The sequence below is a fragment of the Grammomys surdaster genome, unplaced genomic scaffold (assembly GCF_004785775.1).
Source record: "Grammomys surdaster isolate TR1022 unplaced genomic scaffold, NIH_TR_1.0 225, whole genome shotgun sequence".
Classification (NCBI taxonomy): domain Eukaryota; kingdom Metazoa; phylum Chordata; class Mammalia; order Rodentia; family Muridae; genus Grammomys; species Grammomys surdaster.
The window spans coordinates 6,458,007-6,468,725 of NW_021604670.1; the positions used below are offsets into that span (position 1 = coordinate 6,458,007).

The 10,719-nt window shown below is 38.7% G+C and overlaps 2 protein-coding genes across 2 annotated transcripts; both read left to right on the plus strand.

Annotated features, from left to right (window-relative positions):
* Positions 1–6,539: 6,539 nt before the first annotated feature.
* LOC114625985 (interferon alpha-1-like) lies at positions 6,540–7,118 on the plus strand. The gene has a single exon (XM_028773360.1). It carries the CDS (start codon positions 6,540–6,542, stop codon positions 7,116–7,118), a length of 579 nt encoding a protein of 192 aa, XP_028629193.1.
* A 1,597-nt stretch (positions 7,119–8,715) lies between these two features.
* LOC114625978 (interferon alpha-1-like) lies at positions 8,716–9,455 on the plus strand. Its single transcript, XM_028773354.1, has one exon. The coding sequence runs from the start codon at positions 8,847–8,849 to the stop codon at positions 9,417–9,419; it is 573 nt and encodes a 190-aa protein (XP_028629187.1). The 5' UTR covers positions 8,716–8,846; the 3' UTR covers positions 9,420–9,455.
* Positions 9,456–10,719: the final 1,264 nt, after the last annotated feature.

Here is a 10,719-nt window from a genome sequence, read left to right on the forward strand (position 1 = left end):
CTTCTCCTTCTCCTTCTCCTTCTCCTTCTCCTTCTCCTTCTCCTTCTTCTTCTTCTTCTTCTTCTTGTTCTTCCTCTTCCTCCTCCTCCTCCTCTTCCTCCTCTTCCTCATCTGCTGCATTTTCTCTGTCTTCTTTAAACTAATAGTTGTGCATGGTACAACGCCATCTCCTAAAGCATGGGTACCCACTCTCAGGGGCCCCATCCCTAAGGATACCTGAACCTCTCTCTCCTAGAATGCTTTAGTTGCCAAAGTTCCTCAGCTGGAGGTACTATGCCCCCATTTTCTGAATTGATATTTTGTCTGGCTTGGTCTTGTTCATTCAGTCATAGCCACTCTCAGCCCACATGAGTTACTGCCCTGTTGTGTCCAGAAACACAGCTTTGCTGCAGTCACCCACCATCTCTGGCTCTTACAATTCTTCTACTACCTCTTCTTCAATGATCATTGAGGCCAGGATATCAGCCCTTTATTTTCTGTTCAGTGCCCACTTGTGAGTCTCTCTGGTCATTGGCATGGACTGCAAGAGGGTTCAGTGGTAAGCATTGGCCAGAGCAGGAACCTTCTCTATAGTGTAAGCTCTAATTTCAAATCAGGAACTGTGACAGTGTGAACACAGCAGTGTTTTATTCTTTAGTATCATGGCTCCACATGTATTTTTAAAGTGATACTTCTGAGAGAAATATTACTAAAAGTTTTATTTGGATTGCATTGACACTGACGATCACCTGAAAATATAGTCACTTTCATAGCATTATCTTATTAGTGACCATAGATCTTGTCCTTTTTATCTTTGACCTAACATTCCTGCTACTATTTTGTTGTTTAGATGACGTATCAGTTCCTTTTTCAGCTTTCATTTCCAATGACATCATATTTTTGGTTCAGTGCCACAAACTGGCATCAGGGTTTCCTTTCTAGGAAAGTAGAGAAATAGAACAGAATTGGGGACTTCTACCATCATACCAACATCTCAGGAATGAAGAAAGAGTAAATGGGAAAGTATAACAGTTGAGGCACTGAAATCCCAAGCTGTCTGTCACAATCAACTGAAAAACTCTGCCATTTAACATATTGGGCACAAAAGATTAATGACTGAATTCAATATTCAATAATAATTGATGGTTGGCAAATATTTTATTTGGGCATCAGTGTGTTAGACTGTAACTGAAAGTGGAATTGTAGATAAATGTATATATTATATATAATGTCCTGTTATATAATCTATAATACCATTAATTTTAAATAAGTATGCATAATACAAACACACACACACACACACACACACACACACACACACACACACATATATATATGTAAATATGCAAATATGTAGACATACACATCTTTCTCTCTGATAGACTCTTAGGACCTCCCTTCTGTCCCAGACCCCATCTTTCTGTGTCACTATCCTTGTTTCCCACTCCCTGATGCAGGAAAGCCCAAGTGTGTGCTCCTCATTCTCTCTTCATTACTCAGTTCTGCTCACTGTATAACTGCTGTCTATTATATCTTACTTCCTGACTGGAGTTTTTTTCTGAATATACATAACCACTGTTGAAACCAGAATGAAGGAGTAGAATGATTGAATGAAACTCTCATGTATAAGAATTTCCTCTTAATTTTAGACATTAGACAATGTTCTTCTAATGACCTAATGATCACTGTTTCATCAAAGAAAAAGTGAAAAAGGAAAGTAGAAAGACAGAAAAAAGAGAAGAAAGTTGGAGGAAGAAAGAGGAAGGAAGGAAAGAAGGAAGGAAGAAAGAAAGAAGGAAATAGAGAAAGGAAAAGGAAACCAAATCTTCAATTATGAGAAAGATTTAGAGAAGAAGAAAACCACCTTTGCCTGGCCTGCAAAGAATAAACAGGCAGGGTCCCCCTGAATTCTGTTTCCTGGCAATTTCCTCCACACTAAAACAGACGTTTCCACAGAAGAACTGACTTCAGGAAGAGTCCATTCCCTTCAAACTCATCTTAGGAAGGGAAATTCTCTCAGGAACACAGCTCATGTCATCTGAACAAGGGAGAGATAAGTATGTATAGGAAGATCTTATGCTTCCTTTCCCTCTAGCCTTCTATAACCGACCTTCTGTGGAAAAGTAAGGGGCTGTGTGCAGTCCCCTTAGTAGTGATTCACAACCAAACTCACATGGTTTTGATCAGTAGATAATGCATTGTGAAGCTGAGACAACCCACCCTGAGCTATGAATTCTGTAAAACAGCATCTGAACCCATCGTAGAGATTCTTCAACTGCTGCTCTGCCTGCTGAGGCAGCAACAGTGAGTTAGGTAAATGCACTGATCTATGGCTGTCTTCTGACATGTGGCCTCATGTAGTTCAGGTGACCCACTCCACAATGGCACAGCCACGTGGTGCAACGTGAATCCCTGTTTGAGGCAATCGTCAATCTAAATTGATGCAGAATAACTTACTTCATATTTCTCTTGGTGCAAGATGTGTGATCTACAGGGGCATGGCTCAACATATCAACAGCTCTTGACCCCTCAGCCTCTTGGAGTTTTGAAGGAAACTTTAACAGAGGAATACAATGTGTATCTGCATGCAGAACTGTCAAGGAAATGCTAGAATTTCACCAGCTCCTCTTAAGAGTTAGCTGCTAATTACAAATCCTTTATGATGTTTTGTTCTGCCCCTTGACTCCATGATCAGGATGTCTCTGTCTCTTTGGGAGATGAACATGCTTATATGAGTGTTGCCGTATCTGATTACTCACAGGGAGTAGAGCAATAGGTTAAAAATGATATATCATAGGGACATATATTAGAGATCTGTGTATTTACAGATCAAGTAACATCAAGGTGAGCTGAAGATCTGGTAATTGAAGTAGATTTTCTGGGGGGTTTTTAATTATTGGATAAGTAGCTATTGATATGACTGATAAACATGTTTCAGCTACGTCTCACTGTACTGTTTCTTTGGTGGTTATTTTCAGTGTAATCTTCATCACTTTGACGGTTATATGATAAAATATGTTATGGAACAGCTCCAGATATCAACCTGCTCAGAAAATATGTAATGTCATATTGTGTTTCATACCTTAGAGTTAATAACTTGTTTTTACTAAACAAAATTTGAGAATCAAGATACAGAAATGGAAGGCTGAGACAGGAGAATGCAGTAGGAGACGAACTACTGAGATATCATTCTTGCACACATAAGCAGACTTTATTTAATGCACACCCAGTTCACACAGAAATGACCTTAGAGTCAGGGAGCATCACACAGATGTCCATGAGGACATATCTGTGTACACTAACACAATGTACTGGAGACTGCCAAGTTTGTCAAGCTTCAGAATTTAGAGTTTGAAAATGGTCATATCCAGTTCTCTGTGTCTGCTATTCCTAAGTTGAAGTGACCAGTACTCACTGATGTAAAGCAGGACAAAGAAACATCTTAACAAAGGGAGGAAGCCACCACAATGATCTGGTCAAGATCCTAGCTAAATCAGAGAGCTTCAAGGCCAGTGTGAGGCACAGTGAGGAAGGCATCAAGAAGAGAGTGATAGAGCATACTTGACACCCATCTCTGTCTTCTACATACACATCACATGCACAGACCAGCACATCTAAAACTCTTTGCACTTGATGAGTTGAAGCCTATTCACCACTTTCTCTTTTATTGGCTTAAGTGTATCAAGTCATATATCAAGGCCATTGATGATAGGCAGTTCAGTTTTTTACAGGATAATGAATATGGATCTATCTTCATTCTCTTAGAGGCAACCATCTAATTAGATGAGCACCATTTGTTGGAGATGGTTTCTTATTTCCAGTGTGTATTTTTGTATTCTTTCTTAAAAAATGAGATTTCAGTAAGTGTAAGGAATTGTAGCTGGGCCTTCTATTCTATTTCATAGATCAACAATCTGTTCATATATTAAGCCAATGTTCTTTTTATCATTATAGGTCTGTACTATATTGTGAGTTCAAGGCTGGTGACACAAGTATCAATTCTTTTATTCTTCAGTATTGCTATAGACCTTGTACTCAGTTTATGAATAATAAATAGCTAATTTTAATTAACTGCAATATATAGTTGTTACATGTTTTAGATTATAAAATCCCTGTTGTACACACATATTGTGTGTTCACTTTTGCGTGTGCATAAAGTGGTGCCAGATGTCCATCGATGTCAGGTTTTTACCTCATTTTCTGTGACAGGATCTCTTACTTAAGCGAGAGATCACCATCGCTGCCAGACTGACTGGCCTGTGAGCTTGTGATGGATGTCCTTGGATGTCAACTTTACTAAATGTGGAATTAACAAAGCCAAAAAGGTAGACACATACCTGTGATCTAGTTTTGCTTAACTTGGAGTGGGAAAATCCACTTCTAATCAGAATCTCTTAAATGGGAAGACAGGACTTTATTTTGGATCTTTGATGTATGAAGACTCACCTCTATTATGAGCCAGGCCTTCTGCTGGAAGCCTGTGTAAGTACATGAAGGAAAGATGATTTGCTGTTTACCTGTGTGCTTTTCCCTTGCTAGCAATCCATTCCTTCACTGGCTTTAGAGCCTAATTTTATTGGAATCTGGCACATAGTGAATACCAGCTAAGAATCCACCCTAGTGAACAATTACTGGATTCTTTGAACTTATACACATAGGCAGACAGTTTCTGAATTGGTTGGACAACATTTTGTAAGCCACTCTAACACCACACATACACATACACATACACATGTGTGTGTATATTTTATATGTAGATGGAGAGAGAGAGAGAGAGAGAGAGAGAGAGAGAGAGAGAGAGATATTTTTATTCTATAAATTCAACTACTCTGGAAAACACTGACTGGTACAATATTTCAGGTACATGTCTCTGTCTCCTCTTCAGTGTCAGGATTACAGACATGCACTCCTCTACAGGTCTTTACATAGATTTTGAGAAACCAATAAGCTATTTTTGCATTTAGTGCAAGAAATTTCCTGACTCAGCTATCTCCCTGTTGCCTGTTCTAAATAAGTCTCCAAAAATTTACAATATTTGTGTTTGAAATAGTACGAGCTATAGTGACACTCAGACAAACATACGTAACAAATAATGACACTGGTATTTCACTTGAAAAAAAAGGGAGATTGTGCTGTTTGCTTGAGGAAATGAAATAAGTAAGACAGAGTTTCTGATTCTTCACTGTATTGAGAGGGACACAGAACATTATGACTAGTCATGCTGGATTATCAACTCTGTGAAACATCACAAAGAGAAAAGAAGAAAAATGAGTGTCTCCAAGCAGACACTGTGATGTGAATACTGGTCTGTTGGGATTATAAATTAACCTGGATTTCTTTTGTCAGGTGCTTTGCAGTCAAGAATGCACAAGACCCTTATAGATTTCTGAGAAGATAAGCAAAGTTCTGAATTGCTTGAAAAATATTTGAAACCAATAGTTAGAGACACAGTTAGCTACAAGTAAATATAACAAATAAAACAAATAAAATGAGAACATTTCATGCAATGAAAGAGAAAAAACATGGAGAAGTCTTTATACAGAGAAGAAATCTTAGATTTGAAGAATTCAGTACGTCAAAGAAAAATGCAGATACTGGTTCACAGCACACCTCAGATGCCTTTATCACAAATGAGTGAGTGTGTGAATGTGTGATTGTGAGAGAGACAAAGATAGACAGACAGACAGACAGACAGATACAGAGAGAGAGAGACAGAGAGAGACAGAGAGACACAGACTGAGAGACAGAGAGACAGAGAGACAGAGAGAGACAGAGAGCGAGAGAGCACTTGCCCAGCCTGGAATGCTGTGAATGTTGTGATGTGGGCTCCTGTACATGTGTTGGTTTTCTAATGATGACATGAGTTCCAGGAATCACACTCAGCTCATTAAATTTGACAGTTAGTCTTTTTTGTACGCTGCATCCTCCTTATGGCACTAAAGAATCAGATAAATAGCTAACATACAGTGATTATTAAATTAAATTTTATATGAATTTATATTACATTTAATGAAGGCAAAATTAAGAACCCAATTTTAGGACTTTAAATATTCTAAAATATACCTTTACATCAGTGTATATTAATTGAGAGAAATTTGCAAACATACCTTATATTATGATTTAAATACTTTTAAGCAATCTAAATAAAACAAAACTGCAATGAAAAAATCATTGTAATGTTTATAGAATACCTTACAGAAAATTTTGGTTTACAACAAATACATAAATTTCAAACAAAGAAAGTTTATCAGTGTTAGAACAGTTAATGAAAATTCACAATAGGAAAAAAAAACCCTGGAAAACAGCTTTTGGTGGGGAGCAGTGAAAGAGGAAGCAATAATGAAAACCTCAATGGTTTAGAAAAATGCCCAGACACAAGTAGAGAATGAGTTAAAGAATGTGAAAGGACAAATGGAAAGTCAGGGGAGGGCATTCAGAAAGCAAAAATTAGTGTTTGCCCTATTTAAGACACATCCACACAAGATGGTCTTCAGAGAACCTAGAGGGGAAGGATCAGGACCAAACAGCCCAGAAGACCAGAAGCATTGGCAACATTCACCATGGCTAGGCTTTGTGCTTTCCTGATGGTCCTAGCAGTGATGAGCTACTGGTCAATCTGCTGTCTAGGATGTGACCTGCCTCAGACTCATAACCTCAGGAACAAGAGAGCCTTGACTCTCTTGGTACAAATGAGGAAACGCTCTCCTCTCTCCTGCCTGAAGGACAGAAAGGACTTTGGATTCCCCCTGGAGAAGGTGGATGCCCAGGAGATCCAGAAGGCTCAATCCATTCCTGTCCTGGAAGATTTCACTCAGCAGATCCTGAACATCTTCACATCTAAGGAGGCATCTGCTGCTTGGGAGGAAACCCTCCTAGACTCCTTCTGCAATGACCTCCACCAGCAGCTCAATGTCCTGCAAGGCTGCCTGATGCAGCAGGTGGGGGTGCAGGACCCTCCCATGTCCCAGGAAGACTCCCAGCTGGCTGTGAGGAAATACTTCAACAGGATCACTGTGTACCTGAGAGAGAAGAAACACAGCCCCTGTGCCTGGGAGGTGGTCAGAGCAGAAGTCTGGAGAGCCCTGTCTTCCTCAGCAAACTTGCTGGAAATACTAGTGAGGAGAAGGAGTGAGTCCTGAGACAAAGTGGAGAGGATTCTCCTGGACGAGGACACTGCACCTCACAACATAAACTCTCCTTTAAAAACTCTCATTACTTTCAGTATGAATACAATCAACCTGCCTAGATGTTTCAGCAATATTGAGCAATTATCTCAGTAAGACCATTTTCTATCTGCATTCATTTGTTATTTATTTATTTATTTATTTATTTATTTATTTATTTATTTATTGTGTTAATAATATAATTTAATGTATCTATGTTAAATCAGCATTATATTTTTAATATAGTAAATCATCATTTATAATTAAATTGTTATGTATTCAAATAAATTTGTTTTATAAAACACTTTGGATTAGTCTATTTGGTATATCTTTAACATTTTCAAATATATACATATTTTGGTTTTTTCGAGACAGGGTTTCTCTGTGTAGCCCTGGCTGTTCTGGAACTCACTCTGTAGACCAGGCTGGCCTCAAACTCAGAAATCCGTCTGCCTGTTCCTCCTAAGTGCTGGGATTAAAGGCGTGCACCACCACTGCCCGGCTATTTTCAAATATTTTTAACATTAGGCTGTACACTTTAACTATTGTACAAATGAACAGCTTTCAAATATCAGAGAGTATAGACACATACACTGCACAGTATTATAAATCAAAAAATTCATATAAAATATTCTATAAATGTCCCAGACTCCACCTTCCATCCTGGAAGCCCTTGTTTTCCCCTCCCTGATGGAGGAAGCCCCAGAGTGTGCTCCTCATTCTCTCCTCATTACTCAGCTCTGCTCACTGTCCAACTGCTGCCTATTACATTTTATTCCTGACTGGAATTGTGTGTGTGTGTGTGTGTGTGTGTGTGTGTGTGAAACCACATAAACACCATTGAAACCAGAATGAAGGAGTTCAGTGTTTGAATGAAACTCTCATGTATAAGAATTTCCTCTTACTTTTAGCCATTAGACAACACTCTTCTAATGACCTAATGCTGACTGTTTCAATAAAGTAAAAGAAAAAACAAAAGAAGAAAGAAAAAAGAAAGAGAAAGAAAAGAAGGAAAAGGAAGGATGTAATGATGAAAGAAGAAAGAAAGAAGAAAGAATGAGGGGGGAAGGAAGGAAGAAAAAAGGAAGAAAGAAAGAAAGAAAGAGAGAGAGAGAGAAAGAGAGGGAGAGAGAAAGAAAGGAAGAAAGAGAAAGAAAGAAGGAAGAAAAAGAGAAAGGAAAATGAAACCAAATCTTCATTTATGAGAAAAATTTACAGAAGAGAGCCACCTACTGGACAGGCCTGCAGACATATATTATGATTTAAATACTTTTTAAGCAGTCTAAATAAAACAAATATTAATTGTAAAATCAATTTAGTTAACATTTATAGAATATTTTATATGAATTTTTGATTTACAATAAATAAATAGATTTCAAACAAAGTCAATTTATCAGTTCTCAAACAGTTAATAAATATTCAAACTAGAAAAATAACATCTGAAAAACAGCTTTTGGTGGGGAGCAGTGAAAGAGGAAGCAATGATGAAAACCTCAATGGTTTAGAAAATGCCCAGACACAAGTAGAGAATGAGTTAAAGAAAGTGAAAGGACAATTGGAAAGTAAGGGGAGGGCATTCAGAAAGTAAACACTACTGTTTGCCCTATTTAAGACACATCCACACAAGATGGTCTTCAGAGAACCTAGAGGGGAAGGATCAGGACCAAACAGCCCAGAAGACCAGAAGCATTGGCAACATTCACCATGGCTAGGCTCTGTGTTTTCCTGATGGTCCTGGCAGTGATGTGCCACTGGTCAACCTACTGTCTAGGATGTGACCTGCCTCAGACTCATAACCTCAGGAACAAGAGAGCCTTGACTCTCTTGGTACAAATGAGGAAACTCTCTCCTCTTTCCTGCCTGAAGGACAGAAAGGACTTTGGATTCCCCCTGGAGAAGGTGGATGCCCAGGAGATCCAGAAGGCTCAATCCATCCCTGTCCTGAGTGAGCTGACCCAGCAGATCCTGAACATCTTCACATCTAAGGAGGCATCTGCTGCTTGGGAGGAAACCCTCCTAGACAAATTCTGCTCTGGCCTCCACCAGCAACTGAATGATCTGCAAGGCTGCCTGATGCAGCAGGTGGGGGTGCAAGAACCTCCCCTGACCCAGGAAGACTCCCTGCTGGCTGTGAAGAAATACTTCCACAGGATCACTGTGTACCTGAGAGAGAAGAAACACAGCCCCTGTGCCTGGGAGGTGGTCAGAGCAGAAGTCTGGAGAGCCCTGTCTTCCTCAGCCAAGTTACTGACAAGACTGAGTGAGGAGAAAGAGTGAGTCCTGAGCCAAAGTGGAGAGGACTATCCTGGACTAGGACACCACAGCTCACTGCTCAGAATCTGCCATCTCAAAACTGTCATTTATTTTGGCAGGAATTCAAACAATTTGCCTAAATATTTCTGTAAAGGCATTTGTTCTTTTTCCATTCAGTTCTATGTATGTATGTATGTATGTATGTATGTATGTATGTATGTATGTATGTATACCTGTATTTATTTCATGTATTTATTTATTTATTATTTATATGTTTATTCATTTATTTAACTATTTATGTGATGTAACATATATTGCAGCATAATTTGGTATGGATATGTTTTTCTATAAATTATTACTGAATGTACCTTGTTTTGTTGGTTCATTCTTTAGTTATTTAAAACATTTTATTGTTTACACTGGTATTTTTTTCAGTAAAAAAATTATATACACAATCAAGCTGCCAAATATTGTAGATGCATATGACATTGCATCATGTTCAGACAATTAGATTTACTTGTCTTGTGCTTCTCATCCAATCATGGTTAATTCCTCAGTCTTTCCTTTTCTCCTGTGTATCATATTCTTCTGAATGCACAGACAGCATGCTATGCAGGGATCAGGCATAATATCTTGCTACTGCCAAACTGTGTAAAGGAACTGGTACTTGTACAAGACAATCCCCAACCAAATTCTCAGCATAAAGGTGATTTATTTGACCTGGAAAGACAAATGACAAAGAATAAGAGACAAGGACTAAGGAAAAGAGGAAGAGATACTTATCCTAGGGATAATGGCACAAAAAACCTGCCTTGATAGAGAGGAGACAAACATGGCCCATTAGCAAAAGGCAGATTATAAAAGAAAAAGGGGAAAAACCCGTTAGGATGAGGTGTTTAATATTGTACAGCTTAATTGGGGGCAGCCACAAGGAGGCTTTTGTTTGCTGGTTTTCAGTGCTTTGATAGCTGGACCATGGTAGTCATGCTTAGGTAAATGGAGTGGACAAATAAGGGAATAACCCTTGATGGCTAGCTTTACAACTCTTATCCAATGCCTTATAGCAAAGCAAAGGGATTGGAGAAGAAGGACAAAGTCTGCCTGTTTGCGATGCTTGGACTGGCTAGAATCCCTTCATTGTGCACTTTGAAAAGGATTCCCCAGATTTTAGCAGCCTCTGCATCCCTGACTCTGTCTACTCTCAACTCATAGGAGTGTTTAAATGTTTAGAAGAACAAATATCAGTGAAGTCATATACACCGTATGACAATACAGCACACTGTATTAACTATCCTGCCTACACAGTGACAAATGACATATATCC